The sequence below is a fragment of the Diceros bicornis genome, chromosome 5 (genome assembly GCF_020826845.1).
Source record: "Diceros bicornis minor isolate mBicDic1 chromosome 5, mDicBic1.mat.cur, whole genome shotgun sequence".
Lineage (NCBI taxonomy): Eukaryota > Metazoa > Chordata > Mammalia > Perissodactyla > Rhinocerotidae > Diceros > Diceros bicornis.
This window is the reverse complement of record NC_080744.1, coordinates 44,731,866-44,750,700: the sequence shown is the minus strand read 5'-3', so window position 1 is coordinate 44,750,700 and position 18,835 is coordinate 44,731,866. Positions and strand designations below refer to the sequence as shown.

The window sequence follows — 18,835 nt, the reverse complement described above, 5'->3', positions numbered from 1 at the left end:
CCCCGGAGACTGAAATCTTTTGTCTGTCCACAGGTTTTTATGGGACGGAATTCTCTGGATGAGAAAAAAAGCTCACTCTTCAAGAGGGCCAATAATTTGAGCCAGATGGGATAGCCACTATAGAATTTGAAGTTGTTAATTTAATGATATAGACTTGCTTATGTATCTAGTGGCATTTAACATTCAATGTGTGTTATAGGATCCTGATGGAGAAAATGCTCGTAGGGCATTGCAACGAACAGGAGGATCATTTCCAGGAGGACATGTACCTGATATGGGATCAGGGTTGATGAATTTACCACCTTCCATTCTCAATAATCCAAACATTCCTCCTGAGGTTATCAGTAATTTGCAGGCTGGTAGACTTGGTTCCACAATTTTTGTTGCTAATGTAAGTTTAAGCTTTAGTCTAAATTTTTGTTGTTCAGATATTTAGTTCTAATCATGAGATTAATTAGATGAATGGGTTGTAGGTTTATAGAACATTTTGCTTATTTTTAACTACTGTAAGCAAAACAGTAATTATTGTAAAAACCCCAATTTAAGTCTGTTTATGTAAGGTTAGAGTGTAAATACAAGTATTTAGGATTTTTTTAAAAGAGAACTGTGGAATTTATAAACACAAGCAGTTCTTGAAATGATTTACTTTTATTGTATGTGATTTTTGTTCATGTTAGTAAATGGATTTCTTTCTTTAGCTTTGATATTTGTGATGTGCACGTTGTAGTTGGTTTGTCATTTGTTCTAAGCTTCTGCAAGTCAGTAATATGTACAGTACTTTCCAAAATCTGAATTTATCTCAGTAAAAATAGGTGTGCAAGTTTCAAATGTACAAAGCAGGATTGAGCAATTGAGAGACTGTTTTGGGAATTAAAAAAAAATTAAGGATGAGGAACAATGTAGATGTAGCTTAACTGATTTTAAACAACTTAAGATGTTTTTAGTTGAATACTACTGATATACTATTTAACAAGAATTATAGTTCTTTATGGTTTTGAGAATTTAGAAAAGATTTGTTTGTATTATTTATAAATGGGGAGAGGGGTTTATTAGGTATGTAACCTTGTATAATTTTATGTTAAGCTTGACTTCAAAGTTGGTTGGAAGAAGCTAAAGGAAGTGTTCAGCATAGCTGGAACTGTAAAGCGGGCAGATATTAAAGAAGACAAAGATGGCAAGAGCAGAGGAATGGGCACAGTCACTTTTGAACAAGCAATTGAAGCAGTTCAAGCAATTTGTATCCTGATTTACACTTTAGCATTATTTACTAAGGTTGAAGAAGCTTGATACCACATTGTGGGGGTCATGGAATTGAAGGTTGGCTGGCTTAGAAATGTGTGTTAGACTTTAGTCTCCAGCACCATAAAACCTTTACTATGTCCAAGTACTAAAGTCACTCTTAAAACTTGAATTAGCTGTATTGTACAGGCCCGGTATGAAGTTTTTTCTCCTTTCTCTTCCTGCCACAACTAATTGTATGTATACATGCTGTTAACAGTTAGGTAATCCATTGTGCATTAATGCAATTGCTTTAAAAGAAGCCTTGTTAATTTTCTTTTTTCAATGGTTGAATTAAAAGTTTGTATTTTATTTATAAAATAAAAATATAAAGCAAAGAATTAAAGATTTTTCTTTGAGTATATGAAAGACACTAATACAAATAAGTAAAATATTGAAGACATTGATTAAATTATTAGAGTTAGCCTGACTCTGAATAAGATTATTAAAAATGTGTTTGTGTTCAAGTATAATTTTATAGTTGTATTAACTGGCTTTCCTTGACTGAACCAACAGCTATGTTCAATGGGCAGTTTTTGTTTGATAGACCTATGCATGTGAAAATGGTGAGTTCCTATATATCACTTCAACCCTCCAGCCTCTTGAAATCTTTTATCTGCTCTCCTCTACATTCTAGATCTTTTTAGTTATATATTAACGCTATAATAAACTTTTTTGCAATTAGGATGACAAGTCTGTCCCTCATGAAGACTACCGTTCACATGATAGTAAAACACCACAATTACCACGTAAGTAAAAGCTATTAGAAACAATACAGACTATTCTTTTACAATTTTTTATATGCTAAGCGAAACTCTTTATTTTCGTGCCTACGTCCCAAGTTGCCCACAGTTTAGGGTTAGTTTCAAATTATGGAGATAGTTTGGCGTGATTGTTTAGGAAGACTGGGAAGATAAATATGTGCCATTTTGTTCCTTTTTGGTAGTTTTTCCTGATTATAAAAGCAATATATACTAAAAACTTTGGTAAGTTCATGCACAAGAAGGGGGTAAAAGTCCTTGTAATTTTACCACCCACGAGTAACCACTGTTATAGTATTAAAGTGTCTTTTCTTTCAGTCTTTCCTTCTATGTATATTTTTTATGTAGTTGAGAACTACCATATAAATAATTTTGTATTTTTTTGTTTAACAGAGTATAAGCATTATTCCATGTTGAAAATTCTTGCCAAATATTTTTATTGGCTGTATAATAGTCTATCATATGGATGCTCCATAACTATTTCACTATGTGTATTTAGATGTTTTAACTTTTTTCCTTTAATCACCAGCAGAGTAATTCATGTCTTTTTATATACAAATCTTTGGTATGTTTTTGGTTATTTCGTTAAGATAGATATCCTGAAGTAGATTTACAGGTTCTCAGGTATGCTCATTGATCAGTATTATCAAATTGTTTTCCAAAGGATTATAAAACAACAATGTAATGTACTTAACATCTGTGTCTCAATGCCCCATCTGCAAAATGAGGATGATAATAGAACCTACTTCATTGGCATGAGTATTGCATGAATTAATATATATATACACAGCGCTTAGAACAGTTCTGGCATAATGTAAGCATTCAATAAATAACTAGCTCTTGTTCTTACTATTTTAGTCTACCTTCTCTCGTTATCATTAAAGTTTTTTTAATCATAAAATATCTTAAATATACAGACAAAAATAAAATTACTCATGTAGCTATTATAGGCCATATTTGTTTAGGTGATTTTTCTTTAAAATAAAATTTTGCGGATAAAGTTGAGACCTATTCCCTGCCCTCCTCCCACCAGATACCTTACCCAGAGGAAACAACTTATGAATGTAGTATTTATGATTTAGGTTTTAATAATTTGACTACAATTTATATATCCATAAACATGATATGGAATTGTTTTACTGGATTTAAAATTTGGTGTGTGACATCATATTGTGTATATTATTCTGTAACTTGCTCTTTTCGAGATTTGTTTATGTTGATAGATGTAGCTCTAGTTCCTTCATTTTAACTGCTAATATCATATTTTATATATTTTTCTATTTTTTAGGTTATTCTAATTTTTTATTGCTAGAAACAATACTACGTTGGGGAGTGTTCTTTTTCTATTGGAATGATCTGTTCTCTCAGTGTTTGCTAGAAATAACTTGTAATACAACTGTCTGGCCTTGGTGTATTGTTTGGGGGAAGATTTTTAACTACTGATTGTCCATATTTTCTATTGATTCTTGAGTCAATTTTGGTAATTTCTGTTTTTCTAAGAATTTTACAATTTCTGTCCGTTTTCAGATTTATTAGCCTAAAATAGTCTCTCTTAAATTTTGACCACATCTATAGTTCTGTTTTCTTTTAAACTCTGAAGGTTTGCAATTTCTCTTTTTTTCTTGGTCATTTTTGCTTAGAGATTTGTCAGTTTTATTAGTACTTTCAAAGAGGTGAATTTCGTTTTCTATATTTTAATTTCTGCTCTTAGCTTTATTATTTTCTTCTTTCTATTTCTTGGAGTTTAGTCTCTTATTTCTGTCCTAACTCCGTCAGTTGAATGTTTACTTCACTAATTTGTAGCCTTTCTTTTCTAATATAAATAGTTATGACTATAAATTTAGCCGTTGTACACAGGTTTTGCTAGGGAATATTTTTGTGATTTAATTTTTATTAAATTACCATTATGATTTTTTTCTTAAGCCATGTATTTTTGAATTCCCACATGTATGGTTTTTTTCCGTTATTAATTTCTAACTCAGCAGTGTGGTCAGAGAAGACAGTTTGTGTGATTGTGATTCTTTGGAATTAATTTGGACTTTGCATCGCGGCCTAACATGTGGCGCATTTTTATAAGTATTCCAGGTGTGCTTAGTGAGTGCGTTGTTCTATATATGTCCATTAAATTGTTTGCTAATCATGTAAATTGCCTCATATTTCTACTAATTATTTTGTCTGCTTGTGCTATCAATTACTTAGAGATATATACGGTAAAATCTCTCACTAGAGTGGTGGATTTGTCTATTTTTTCCTGTTTTTACTTTAATTATTTTGAATCTGACTTAGTAGGTGATCCAAGTTTTTGGAACTGATATATTTTCCTAGTGAATCAAAATTTTATCGTTATAGAGTGATTTTATATTTAGTAACTACCTTTAAATCTTCTGTCTAATATTAATATAGATATAACAGCTTTGTTTAGTCACATTTATTGATTTATTTGGATTAATTCCCATTATCTTATTTTGTGTTCTATTTTTCTGCTTTTTACAAATATTTATTTTTCTTCTCTCTTGCCTTCTCTTTTAGTAGTTATCCTGGATATTTTAATATGTCTATATAAAATCTGAAGTTAATTATTTTTTACTCAGTAGTAGAGTGACCTTTGAATGCTTTAATTCTAATCACTTTTGTACTGAATTATGTGCTTTTATTGCTCAGTGTTTTTGTTCTATATTGCTTTTTTCAATCTCACAAATTAGGCATTATTATTATTTACCATTTTTATGTCTCATCATTTCTCTGCTTTCACAGACCCTGGCACAGATTTTTTTCTCCTGAAGCACATTGTTTGAAAGTTCTTTCAATGAGGATCTGTTGTTAGTAAATTCTCTCGAGTTTGGTTTGTCCATAAATGTCTTCAAAAATAGTTTTACTGATTATATCTTTGAGATCGATAGTTATTTTCTTTCAGCATTTTGAAAATATTCCACAGTTTTCTGGCTTCCATTGTAGCTATTAAGTTAGCTATCAATTGAATTGTCCTTTCTTTATAGGTAAGCTGTGTTTTTCATGTGACTGATTTTTAAGATCTTTGTCTTGGAGATGCCGTTTGATTACAGTGTACATGTGGATTACTATTTATTGGGATTTCACTATCTGAGAATTCAGTTTTTAAAATAAATTCTGGAAAATTCTCCGCTCACATGTCTTTGAATATTGCCCATTCTCCCTTTACAGGGCAGTCCTTTCCTGCCTTCACCAAGTTTGCCTTGTCACTCAGGGTGTCATCTTTCAAGGTCCTAGCTTTATGTAGGGACTTCCAATTTTCTTTTCCACTATTAATACTCTTCTATTTATTTAGATAAAAATATATCCTCTGTTATATTCATACTTCTTTTATATCTGTTCTTTTTGAAATTTACATTTTTATATGCTCATCTCTATTGAGATATAATATGAACTCATATACTTTGACAGAATCAGTTTGTTGTTTTAGTTAAGTTAGTCATTATTAACCTCCCCATTTTTTCTTTCTCCCTTTCTCCCTCCCTTCCTTTGCTCAAATGATTATAACTTGGCAATTGGGAACCTCCTCATTTCCTATGCCTCTGATATTCTTACTTTTTGGTAAAAACAAGATTTCCCAGATCAGTGAAGATTTTCCTTGTTCTAAGACATGAGATTGGCCTACTTTCAAGGAGTCCTGGTTCCTTGTAGTAAAGAATGATACCAGATGAAAATATGAGTGCTAGGTGTAGACATGAACATTGTTGATAGTTAAATGTGCTTTTGCTTTCAGTTGGACCATTTTTAGGGACTGAGCTGAAAAAAGATATTTCTTTTACCAGATCACTCATTGATCTTTCCAGTTTAACACAACATGCTTCTGTAGTCTATCTTAAAAAAAAAAAAATGAATCATTTTCTCAGCCCCTACCACTTTTTAAATGCTACATTGACTAGCAAGAACTTTAAAACCATACTCAGATTTAGTAGAATAAAATAGTTCCCACTCAAATGTTAATTAGTTCTACTGTTTTAGAGTTATCAAATTATCTTCTTAACATATGTTTTCAGTAAATTTAATTAATTTATTTTAAGAGAGGTAGTAAAAAGAATAGTGGATTTAGAGACAGAAAACTTAAATTTTAGTCTTAGCTTAATCACATGGCTAAATGGCATTGTACAAGTAACTTAAGGTCTCAAAAATTTCCTCCTTTATGGATAATAGATGTGAAAACACTTAAGGTGCCATATAATTGTAAATAAATATTTATGTCAATGATAAAACTAGTTAATGTAACATTTGCTATATTTATTATTATGTTTTTGTGCTTGTTGACTTTTTAGTTTGATTTGAACCATCTTAAAAGTAATTCTTAGATTTTAAGTGGTTCAACAAATTTGAGCAACGTTCTCATCTTCAGATATGTATGCCATTTATAAAGTGATATTATCCTCTTGGTATTTCATTAGTCCTTTTCAATATGCCTTTATATATATAAGATATATATAAGGGATATAAGATGACCTGCTTCATAAAACACTTCTCATTAATAAGTAGTATTATAGTGAGGCTTCAGTCTGCTGCATTCCAATGAAAACAAGAATCAGTGCTCTTATTTACAAATTTGAAAAATTTTAGAAATACTACTACAGGCATATAGCTTTTAAAAAAAATTTAGTACCAGGTAGTTAGTCATATATGGGTTGGTAATGTTATTCTTATTTGTGTTTTAGGTGGTCTTGGAGGCATTGGAATGGGACTTGGTCCAGGTGGACAGCCTATTAGTGCCAGCCAGTTGAACATAGGAGGTGTAATGGGAAATTTAGGTCCTAGTGGTATGTATTCTTTCTTATTTCTTTTTAAATGATAACATTTGCATAATAATCTATAATCTATAAACATAGGTTATGAAGCTTATGAAGCTGACGTTTACCTGTTTGTAATAATATTTAAAGGACTCTATTTTATAGTTGAATATTTAGGATGTCACTTCAGTCTGAAAAAGGAATGAAACCTTGGGGGCAGAGAACATGAAAGAAGATGGGCAAAGGTCAGGAGGGTTCCTCTGAGGCCAGCCATGTTGTAGCTAGCCTTTTAGCACTTTAGATTTTAAAATGTCTTTGAGGCAGAAGGAGAATGTTCAATATGGTGCCTTGTGTATCATGGATATACAGTATTTGTGGAATGGCTGAAATGCTACCTTATCATAAGCAATTTATATTTGTATATCTAGTTGGAAAGGTAGCTTTTAAGATAGCTATTTTGCTCTTTACCTAGACTAGCGGTTTATCTTTAAAGATTGGTTTTTAAACTTTTTGGTTTCAGAACCCTTTTATACTCTTAAAATTTGTTGAGGACCCCAAAAGGCTTTTGTTTATGTGTTATATTTGTCAGTATTTGCTGTGTTAAAAATTAAAACTTAGATGCTTAAAAAATATTTACATATTTAAAATAATAATAAACCCATTATGTATTAACATGAATATAATTTTTAAGAAAATAAATTGTATTTTCCAATATAAAAAACTTAGTGAAAAGAGTGGCATTGTTTTACCTCTTTTGTACATCTCTTTAATGTTTGGCTAAATACTTCTGCATTCAATTTGTTATGATATCATACATCATGTAGTTCTGGAAAATCCCACCTTATATTCATGAGAGTAAAACAGTCAAATGATGTCTTGGTGTTATCTGATGAATAAAATAGTTTTGACCTATTGGACCCTCAAGGGTCCCTAGACCATACTTTGAGAACTGCTGTTTTAATCGATGGACTAATAAATGCTATCAGATTCCTGTTTTTGTTGAAATGTTATAGCTATACTTTAAATTATGAGGGTAGCTATGGTAATCATTTTGATCCAAACAGATGGAAATTTTCTCCCTTGCTCTTAGGCCCTACACCCTCCTAAACACATGCTATTTTTATTCTTTAATTTTTTACTGCTCCCTTAGCTGCCATATTTAGAGGAGTCCTTACTTTCTGACCTGACCTCTAAGTCTGCTATAGTGATGATTGTGTGTTTGTGCTGAAAAGAAATGAATGATTACCTAGTCCTAGATATTCTCTAACTTAATGTGAGTGTGACCAGTGAATTTTGTTTTCTTGTCTAATAAATATTCAAAGAGGCTTTTTTGAAGACTCATGAGTAGACAACTATCATGGCATAGCACTTTAAACCATCCCACCTATGCCCCACTGCTTTTCTTCTGTTCCGTTGTGACTAGACCAGTGGTATCTGTTTTTCTGTATTGCATTATCTCATTCTTGAGTTGGAAAAATAAGATTTACTGAAAGTACATACTGTGTATTTTATTTGAGGTATGGGAATGGATGGTCCAGGTTTTGGAGGAATGAATAGAATTGGAGGAGGTATGTATAAGCATTTGTTTTTTGTATGTACCCATCACCATTTTTAGTAAATTAGAAACTGTGTTGAGAATTCCAAGGGAAAAAAAAGTCATGGTTTATTGTTGGCTCATGTCCTAAAGGCTGCTAGCAGAAATTGAGCCTGGTACATACTTAAGGGATATGAAGGTGATGTGTTAAGAAGTAGCTACACAAGGTAGGGTGGATGAAGAGCTTACTGGTGAAACTCAACATTTACAAAATGTACCTTTCAGCTATACAACTGACAGTCAAATCTCAAAATGAATCTTTATTTCATAGGAATTGGGTTTGGTGGTCTGGAAGCAATGAATAGCATGGGAGGATTTGGAGGAGTTGGCCGAATGGGAGGTAGGTAAATGTATATAGTGGGATGTGTATGCTATGTTTAGTTTTCTCTATTATTAAAATTTTCCCCCTTCACTTAGGAATGGGTACTAGATGTCTTCAGAGGGCATATGGGCACTGGGGAATAGAGACAGGCATGGTGGGACTGGGCATCTATGTGGCATGTGAGGTAAGTTGAGTAAATCACAGACTTTTTTTGTGTTTGTGACTTTTGCTATCTTTTCAGTTTAGTTTCAGTGTGTTCCTAAATGGATTGCCTTGTATTAATGTACTTGAAAAAGGATTAATTTGTTGCATAATCTTTTCAGAGCTATACCGCGGTGCGATGACTAGTAGCATGGAGAGAGATTTTGGACGTGGTGATATTGGAATAAATCGAGGCTTTGGAGATTCCTTTGGTAGACTTGGTAGGGCTGACTGCATACTTTTCCTTTTTTTTTTGCAGGTTATATTTTTCAAAGTTTGTTTCTCTCCTTTTTTTGGTGAAAAATTGGAAATTTATTATGTTTCACACAATTTATTACTTGAAGGAAAACACTTTAGGGATTTTGATGTACATGCTCTCTTTTTCAATATCTTACATATTTGAACCCTATGTCTAGAAGACTTTATACTTTTCAGTTACTGTACCTCTTCTGGGAGCATAGTATCTTGGGAATTTTAAAGTATGATTATTTAAATTAATTAGTATGTTATCTTTCCATCCTTGTTTAGGCAGTGCAATGATTGGAGGGTTTGCAGGAAGAATAGGAGCTTCTAACATGGGTCCAGTAGGATCTGGAATAAGTAGGTTTAAATTTTACTAGAATTTATTCAGTAATATTTGAGTGCTTGCAAAAGACTTTGCAAGAGTAGTTATTGTAGTATAGTAATACTTTGTTCTTATATGTTAATGTGTCTTGTCATAATTTAGAGAAACTTTGATAGTTAAGGAACTTTTCTGTTTGATCACTGTTTGAAATTTCTAAACTAACTTTAAATTTACTTCTTTGACATTTCTAAACTAACACCAGAGTAAATGTTAACTGTCAGCCAGTTCAGGAACCTCCTTTCTAACTAAGGAATCGGGGAATTTCTCTGATCATGCGGCAGGAACAGCTTTTGCTTTAGCACCTACTTTGTTTCCTTGCTTATTCTCTACAACTGCTGTTGGTGTTGTTTCATCTGAACATCTTGTGTCTTTTGGTAGACACAGGTGAATTGCCCCAGATACCACACTTCTAGAGACCTCCTGAGGTTGAGGGCTAAGGTTGAAAGAGATGCTTGCTTCCTCTCCTCTTAAACCTTTCCCATGATGGAATCAAGAGTAGTTGCAACACTGGGGAATGCCAAATCTCCCATCTGTTTCCGCTACCACAGTTAAGGCCTTACATTAAGCCTTAACACATGGCTTAGTTTTTGACCTCTGTTGCTTACTGAGCCTTGTCTCTGGGAGTTCTCCATACTTGATTGACTTCCTTTAATTGATTGAAATCTCACAAATGCGAAACACAGCCTACTTGAACTATTCTAAGAATGAATTAAAAAATCCTATCAGCTAAAGATATTTACTTCCATTGTACCTTGCTTGTCATTTTATTCCTTCTCTTCATCATCTTTTCAGCCTTGGCCATTTTCCTATTAATCATAACTTCCCTACCTTCCTTTTTCACCTCAGTATTTATACTTCTGGATCCCTAATTTTATAGTTGTCATTTACAGAAAGCCAATTTGAGGGTGATGTTAATTTTTAGAATTTCTGTGTATGGGGGAATATCAGGTATGAGAAAAAAGGATAAGTTTTGAGAATGAGTAGAATTGGAATAGTTAAAGGGGACTCAACACATAAGAAAACAGTGGGTATGAGCTATGAGCTACATTCTCAAGCTCTGGCTAAAGGGATGTGGTTCCATTTTTTGTTGTTATCTCCACAAGTTCTGTATAATATTGAGATTAAAAGTTAGGTTTTTCTGTGGTTATTGAAAATCGAATTGTATGAAAAGAGAAATTGTATGTGAAACAGAAATTACTGAGGTGAAAGGTAAGCTAGGGAAAGAATATGATGAGAGCAACAATTGGTGTGTTGGAGTTGTAATAATTTGACTTTACCTCATGTATCTTTGTTCTAGCAATTATTAAGCTGGAATTATTAAAAAATAAAAATGATAAAAATAACTATGATATTAGTGGATAAAGTAATTGGTAGAAAATTTATATAATTTATATGATGTGTTTTATGATCAGAATGTAATTTTATAGCAGTACATATGTATAATGTATTTACATAGTGGCTAGAATGAACTGATTCAGTTAGGCATTAACTTTCAACTAACTGAATGTATACCAAATTAAATTCTGTTCCTTGGAAGATTGTTATATTGTGTGTATAAAAATAATTTTATGTTTATATATTATCTAATTACATAAATGAATTAATTTTTCTCTCTTTTTCCTTCTCAAAAATGATTCTCCTCCCTCCTCTTTCTCTTTCTTCCTCTTCCTTCTCCTTTTCCTTCTGTTTTTAAAACAAAAACTCCCAAACCCTCCTTTCCTTTCCTGAAAATCCAGGTGGTGGAATGGGTGGCATGAACAGCGTGACTGGAGGAATGGGGATGGGACTGGATCGGATGAGTTCCAGCTTTGATAGAATGGGACCAGGTATAGGAGCTATACTGGAAAGGAGCATCGATATGGATCGAGGATTTCTGTCGGGTCCAATGGGAAGTGGAATGAGAGACAGAATAGGCTCCAAAGGCAACCAGATATTTGTCAGAAATGTAAGCAACTAAATGTAAAAGATACTTAAAATTGTTTTTTTCCTTATATGTGTGTTACTAATACCTTTTTTTCATTTTAGCTGCCTTTTGACTTGACTTGGCAGAAACTAAAAGAGAAATTCAGTCAGTGTGGTAAGTATGCCAATGACTGCAGATATGTTGATATTGATTATGGAGGAAAAATTGATTTTACTTTTAAACACTGTGTTTAGATTTTACCTGTTCAGATGCTTATTCCTGGATAGTATGATAGGTCTAATTCCATTTCAAATAAATGAATTATTTTGCTATTGTCTGACTTACAGAAGTGCAAATGACTACTAAATAACAAGATTTAGAGTAGAACCTGTGGTTGTCTCCTGTGGATAAAGAAAGGGCTTGTTTTGATACCTGATTGTTAATGGGTTAATATATTATCATTGCTTGCATTTAAAAAGATTTTTTTCTGTGGGAAATATTAATGAATGGTATATTTATTTCCTTGTTTGTATTGTACTGCAGTGCACTGTCAGCATGACCCAATGAAATACTGACACCCAGATGATTAATAGATGAGACCCATTCTGCACACTCTGTGGCCTACACAACACAGGAAACTTAGCTGATAGCATAGAACTCACTGCCTGGAATGCTTAGGTACATCCTAGTGGCCCTTCTAATTCTTTTACAAACTGTTCTTGGCTATGGAACCATACAACCTTAATATGTTTATTAGGTCTGTAGAAGGTTAGGTGGTTTCTTACTTTTAAAAGAGGGCCTTTTTTGTGATGGTGAAAGAATTAGTGTGAGTGGGACAGAGTAACAGATTTCCTTCCAGTATTTCTCTGCTATTTCATGGTATCCCAGAGACTATAACCACAATAGTAAGCAATATAGGTGACGTAAAATGATGAAAAAAAGGCTAAAGTGGTACATCCAGCCTTTGAGAGTTAATGAAAAGTTAAGAGTATTTGGAATATATCTTTAATTTTTTGAGATCAGGAAGGGGATGAGTTTAGTATTCTCCCACAAAAGTGGCCTTTGTGGCCCCTATCACAAAGTGTTAGTGATCACTGTGGATACTGTTATCTACTGTGTTCTCAGAGTACTTTATGCTTAACTCAGTTGTAATAATCTGCATGTTTTTTTCCCTCCAAGATAGAGGTTTTGAGGGCAAGAACTGTCATCTTTTTATCCTAGCACCTTTCATTGCTTTGGTACATACAGAAAGAGTTTATTAAATGTTTATGAGTGAGTTAAGCCTTCTGAGCAGATCCTCATTCACTTATTCAGTTATTTATTCATGCATTAAATCTACAAATATTGTATTTTGGGCAGTCTGCTTGTCATTAGAATTAGAAAGGTGAACAAAGTAAGATATTGTCCTGCCCTCAAAGAACATACAGTGTGAATCTGTCTAGGGTGTTCTATTGGCTTGTTTTGTTGATCTTCTTTATATTTTATTTAAATAAAAACTTAATTTTTCTTTTGATAAAAAAGTTGTTGAATACTAGTCAACTAGTAAATAGTCACCACTAAGAGAAAGCAGAATTATAAAGTTGTTTTGAAGTGGTGGTAGTCTTTGTGGGAATAAGAAGATCTACCAGAATGAGCATTTGGCCATGAATCCCATAGACTACAGAGGGATGAACATATTAGGGCCTTAGTGAAACACATTGAATGAGGAGCAGTGTGGCAGCAAGTATAGATAATCTCTTTTGTTGTAGTTTCAGTGGAAAAAAAAAAAGTCTCCAAATGAGATATGACATTATTTTAAAAAGTAGAAATGAAACAAGATAAATGTTGAACAAAGTGGGACAAACAAATGGCATTAATGAAAATGTGACCAATATTGATTGACTGTTCTTTATCCTATGTAGGCAGATTTCCTTTTGAGGTCAGATATGAGCAAGGCTTGCCGCAAACTTGAGGTCTTTTGGTGGGCTTCTTGTAGGAGTGGCATTGTTTTGACAAAAGGACATCAGCAATTCAAAGACATTTCCTGAAAGGAAAAAAACAGTGTCACAATCTACATTTAAAAAATTTGTACAACGTTTTAGTCACTAAAATAAAGTGGCTAAATTATCATTTTGTAGAAAAATTTTAGCTCTGTTCTTATGTCCCTTTCAGTCTATAGTTATATCAAGAGATAATGATTTTTGTTTTTCTTCTCAATTCTAGTCGTAAAAGCTTCTGACTTTAAGATTTATGTTAAGATAATGCCATACTTAAATAATTAAGTACTTAATACTAATGATTATTAATAATCAATTATTAACAATAATTATTAATATAATTATTATATTATATATAAATATAATAATTATTAATAATAATAATTAAATACTTAAATAATTCCCTACCCTCTTCCTGTTTTTCCCCTGGAACTGCATTGATGGGAAAGAAAATAAGTTATGGTAAAATAGAATTAAATGTCAAGCTATTGGCAACTGTGTAAGTTATCTGGCTTGTATGAACTGAACCATCTATTTTTCTGCCACATTGCTTTATTTTTAAATTTAAAGTTTTTCAGTTTTTATAGGAAGTTTCTTTTTAACCTGCTACAAGCCGGTAATGGCCTCTTTTGCAGTAAAAGGCAGTTTTTTTGTTGTGTTTTTCCCCCCGGGTCCAAAGTAAGTATATTCTCTTGGTTGCTTCTTAGTAAGAGTCTAGTGGTATTCCATGCATCACCCCCAGATAATATCTGCCAGTAAATGGCATACCAGCAAGCCCTCTGCTTATTAAATGTCTGTGGTGGTTAACTGTCCTTGATGGGGCAATTACATAGGCTGAGAAAATGTTGTATTATGGGTTATATTACCCTCAATACAGCATTTCCTCAGCCTCCGTAATTCAGGAAACAGTGTGTTCACATATCCTCAAATCTAACAAGATGAGAAATAAGAGGATATAAGAGATCTCTTTTTATCCTGCCCTGTATAATTGGTTAGTGATGTGCATTTTTAAGAAGGCTAAGTATAAACAAATTAACTGACCCATTAGAATTGGACCTCACATTAGTTCAGGTTCTGCTAATGAGGTCAAGTAGGCGTAATCTTTCAAACTTACTCCCATATTGTCTATACACTGTGGCCTTCTGGCTTAGTATGATGCAGGACCATAACATTTTAGTACTGCAGTGCTAGGAAAGCCCATTCTTGATAACAGATTTCCGTTATGTAGTTTTCTACATCAGTATGCTTGTTAACTGCATAGAAAATGGAGACTTGTGGAGATTTTATTTACTAAGCACATGCTGCTCTGAACATGACTAGTGGACTTTAACTCTAGAATAACTTAACAGTAAAATAATATAGCAGTAAAAATAATATATGAGGAACATTCATTCATAGATTCACTTTCTTTGTAAAGAAACACTAAAACTTTGTTTTTTCTTCCTTAGATGATAATTATGATTTCTTGCAAAATACCTGATTTTGATTTTTTCTCCTATGGTTATATTACAGCTTTACTTTGGAAGTAGATTTTATTGAACTATTTATTATTTATCCTTTAATTTGGTCTATTTTTAGATATGCTTTTATATCAGTATTTCCCAAAGTATGCCCCACAAGATGTTAATAGTCTGGGTTAAATAAAGTGGAAAGCTTTCTTTTACTGTAGGATAAGACATTTTTATAACTAGTGTATGTAACAGCAACATGTTGGTTATTCTCTGGTGCTGATTTGTCATTGCATACTGTTTTGTCCATATTATTGCTAAAATAGCAGTCCTATTTTTGTTTTTCTTGGAATCATACAAGATCAGTAGATATTTAAGTCACTTAAGAAAGTCCTCAGTGCGTGTAAAAAGCCAGGGAGGTCTGATTTTAATCAATTATTTGAAACTAAATTTTATTCTTCAAGTATTTATCTTTAGAAAAGAAAATACCTCAATTGGTGTTTGTATGGGGTTAAGAAGAAACTTAGAAAACATACAACTCTTTCTGGTTTTATGCCTACTAGGATTTTTTGGGGCAGTCTAACCATGAAACAAGTATCTATGGACCACTTTCTATATAGCCTGAGTGTCCAAACGGTAAGAAGGTTCAAGTATCTTAGCTGAGAGACTTGTCAGCTAGAGAAGCCTTGAGATCATTGTGATGTCAGGAATTTGGTGGTCTGAGTGATGATTCCTAAACTGAGAGAGACAATTTAAGAGGAAAAAAAAGAAAGAGAAACTTGTCCTGAAACATTGAGAGACAGATTTTGCAAGAGATAATTACAAATTTTCCTTTGAAGGTTTGAAGATTTCTTGCTTGAGCAAACCTTACTATTGCTAATAAACCTATGGTGGGATACTTATGTTAAGAAAAACCCTAAGTTTTTAGGTAAAATTAGAATAAGGAAGAACCTTTAACCTTAAAAGCTCTTGAAAATTCTCCACAGTCCTTTTTAAAATCACTGTAAAGTGCTGCCATTTACCAAGGTATACTTCTTTAATTAAACTTGCTTTTGTTCAGATCCCAGCATTCAGGATATTAAGAGGACTCTGGAAATTGCTCTACATCTATCTTTAAAGTGTTTGTTTTTTTTTTTAAATGCAGTCTCCAGTTTCGTTTTATGATGTTTATTAGAAAATGTGATTTTTGTGAATGTTTGTACTTTTGTTTTTTGTTGTTTTTTCTTCTTAACAGTTGTAGGTTGCATATTGTTTGGATCTACTTTAACCATTAAAATATAATTTCTCGGGGGGAGAGAGGAGGGTGAAAGGGATTATTAGGCAAATGTGTGTGGTGATGGATTGTAATTGGTATTAGGGTGGTGAACATGCAGAAACAGAAGTATAATGATGTGCACCCGAAATTTATACAATGTTATAAACCAATGTGACCACAATAAAATAAAAAATTTAAATAAATAAAATATAATTTCTCTGGGGATTAGTCTGTTTCATAACTTCTAGAACACAGTTAAAGACTGCTTGGCCTGGGGGCTAGCCCCGTGGCTTAGCTGTTAAGTGCGTGTGCTCCACCACTGGTGGCCCAGGTTCCCATCCCGGGCGTGCACCGATGCACTGCTTGTCAGGCCATGCTGAGGCAGCGTCCCACAGACGGCAACTAGAAGGATGTGCAACTATGATATACAACTATCTGCTGGAGCTTCAGGGAGAAAAAGGGAAAAAAAAGGAGGAGGATTGGTAATGGATGTTAGCAAAGGGCCAATCTTCCTCAGCAAAAGAGGAGAATTGGCATGGATGTTAGCTCAGGGCTGATCTTCCTCACAAAAAAAAAAAAGACTGCTTGGCCTGGGTTACAAGATCATGGTTTTGGCTCAGCATTATGTTTATTAACTTGGACCATTTAATTAGCATTGAGTGGGTGAGTAATATACTGCCACTTGGTTTTAGAAAAATGCAGTAATAGTGGGGTCAGGAGATGGATGAAAAAACAAAAGTAGAAAAGTTGTGTAGGAGGTTGTAGGTAAGAAATCATTCAGATCAAGATTTAACCAGGAAAAAATATCTTAATCATGCATCGAGATTAAAAATTGATCCCATCACCTGGAAAGGGCTTAGGCAATTTTTTGATAAGCCCTCTGCTTATACCTTCCCCTTCTTCCTTTTTTCTCCCTTTGTAGAACTAAATATGTGTGCCTCTGATTTTGTTGCCCCGCTAAAATTAGCATATAGTGATTTGGCAACTATAATATTCAAGGGGAGGGAAATATTATGGTAAGTAGTCACACATCTCACACTAAATCTGTGAAATGGATGATCATGTATCCCAGTTGTCTGTAAAGTCTGACTTACATCTGTTACTTGTGTGTAATTATTAATAACTTTCCCTTTTACTCTCCAAAGTGTTCTGGTTTGCATAATGAATTTTTATGGCCACTTTGTATTTTGATAAATGATATTGATTTATTTCAACTACCAGTCTCTAGAGTCAGCAATAATATTAACTGTATACAGAACAATTGTCTGATTTTCCTTCTCCTCCTGGAAGCTTCTCTGATGTTCTTCTTGGTGCTGTTACCATCACCATTTTTCCCTATGTTGATTTTAAATTTGCGATGTGTCTTCCATGCCTATTTCTATAACATGTTTGATGCCACTCTTACACTTGGAGTTCAAATTGTAATATTGAATAAGTAACTTTGGCACTGTGGTTGAAAAGCAGAATGAGTGGGGCCCTCTGTGGCCTGGTAACAATTAAATTTCTAGGCAGTTGCTACTGTTTGCAGGGATGAAGGAGTGAAATGGAGGATAAAAGGGAAGGAAAAGAGATTAGGCAGATTGGGCAGAAAGTAACAAGTTTTCCTAAAAATAATTTTGTTTAAATTTGTAAGTTTGTTATTGGGCATGGTGACTTGGTGGCATTTTTTGCTAGCTTGCCTTATTGCTATAAAATTTACTTCAGAAACTAAGAATTTAATGTGAAAAATAAAATTTTTTATTTTAGTAAAATATTAAATCCTAAGCAAATTTATCTTGTTTCTAATTTTGTATAGTCTAACATGCCTGTATTCATTACTTTAAAAATGAATTGTATTATATTCAGAATATAAAATGATGAGAATAATGCTTATATGATGTGTTATTTTTAAATCATTAATGTTAACATTTTTAGCTAAGTTACTTATTACTTCGTTGGCTGTGAGGAATTTCACACCTATTTGTGTGAAATGGAACCTATTTAAAGTGACTAGTAATGCTATTATTTTTGTTTTACAGGTCATGTAATGTTTGCAGAAATAAAAATGGAGAATGGAAAGTCAAAAGGCTGTGGAACAGTCAGATTTGACTCCCCAGAATCAGCTGAAAAAGCCTGCAGAATAATGAATGGCATAAAAATCAGTGGCAGAGAAATAGATGTTCGATTGGATCGTAATGCATAATTTCAGACCATGGTTGGAACATTCTTACATCTGTTTTGCTGAATATCCTAGTAAAAATCATTTTTTAAGTAATACTGTTATGCTTACAAAAGCTGTAAAAATGAACTTTTAAAACTCCCACCAGCTTTTAACAGTATAGTGTTAAATATACTGTGATTTTTGTTAATCTCAAGTTTGGGTTTTTAAAGACAGCAAGTCTGGTCATTCAGTTTAAATGAATGGTTATACTGTTTTTAATGAAATAAGCCATTTTCTTGTTATTATTTTCAGTACTACTTAGTGGGATTTGTTTGTTCAAGTTTCCCCAGCTTTTATCAACTTATTGTAAGGTAAAACACAGGTGATTTTTTCAAAACTTCTGTTTTATATATGTAATTGTCCTTGAAAAGAAAGGGCTCAGACAAATTAGGATGTGATTTTGGTTGGTTTTAAATTCCTTTCTTTCGTGGTAAAGAATTACTGTAAGTAAGCTTTAGATTCTAGAGTTCAGGATAGTTTTTATTTGACTTAAATGAAGAAATGGAGTTTTCCTTCTC

At 33.0% G+C, this 18,835-nt stretch overlaps 1 protein-coding gene across 2 annotated transcripts in view; it reads left to right on the top strand.

Moving 5' to 3' along the window:
* Window positions 1-18,643, top strand: part of MYEF2 (myelin expression factor 2) — a 31,015-nt gene extending 12,372 nt beyond the window's left edge. Inside the window, exons 6-17 of one of the 2 annotated variants that reach the window (XM_058541520.1) lie at window positions 200-391; window positions 1,084-1,237; window positions 1,795-1,844; window positions 1,964-2,027; window positions 6,722-6,823; window positions 8,311-8,361; window positions 8,659-8,727; window positions 9,033-9,131; window positions 9,439-9,510; window positions 11,272-11,480; window positions 11,561-11,612; window positions 18,136-18,643. In XM_058541520.1, coding sequence (XP_058397503.1) covers window positions 200-391; window positions 1,084-1,237; window positions 1,795-1,844; window positions 1,964-2,027; window positions 6,722-6,823; window positions 8,311-8,361; window positions 8,659-8,727; window positions 9,033-9,131; window positions 9,439-9,510; window positions 11,272-11,480; window positions 11,561-11,612; window positions 18,136-18,299 — 1,278 coding nt within the window. In that variant the 3' untranslated portion in view covers window positions 18,300-18,643. The remainder of the gene's footprint in view (window positions 1-199; window positions 392-1,083; window positions 1,238-1,794; window positions 1,845-1,963; window positions 2,028-6,721; window positions 6,824-8,310; window positions 8,362-8,658; window positions 8,728-9,032; window positions 9,132-9,438; window positions 9,511-11,271; window positions 11,481-11,560; window positions 11,613-18,135) is intronic. The other variant, XM_058541521.1, reaches the window with a different exon arrangement.
* The last annotated feature ends 192 nt before the right edge of the window (window positions 18,644-18,835 follow it).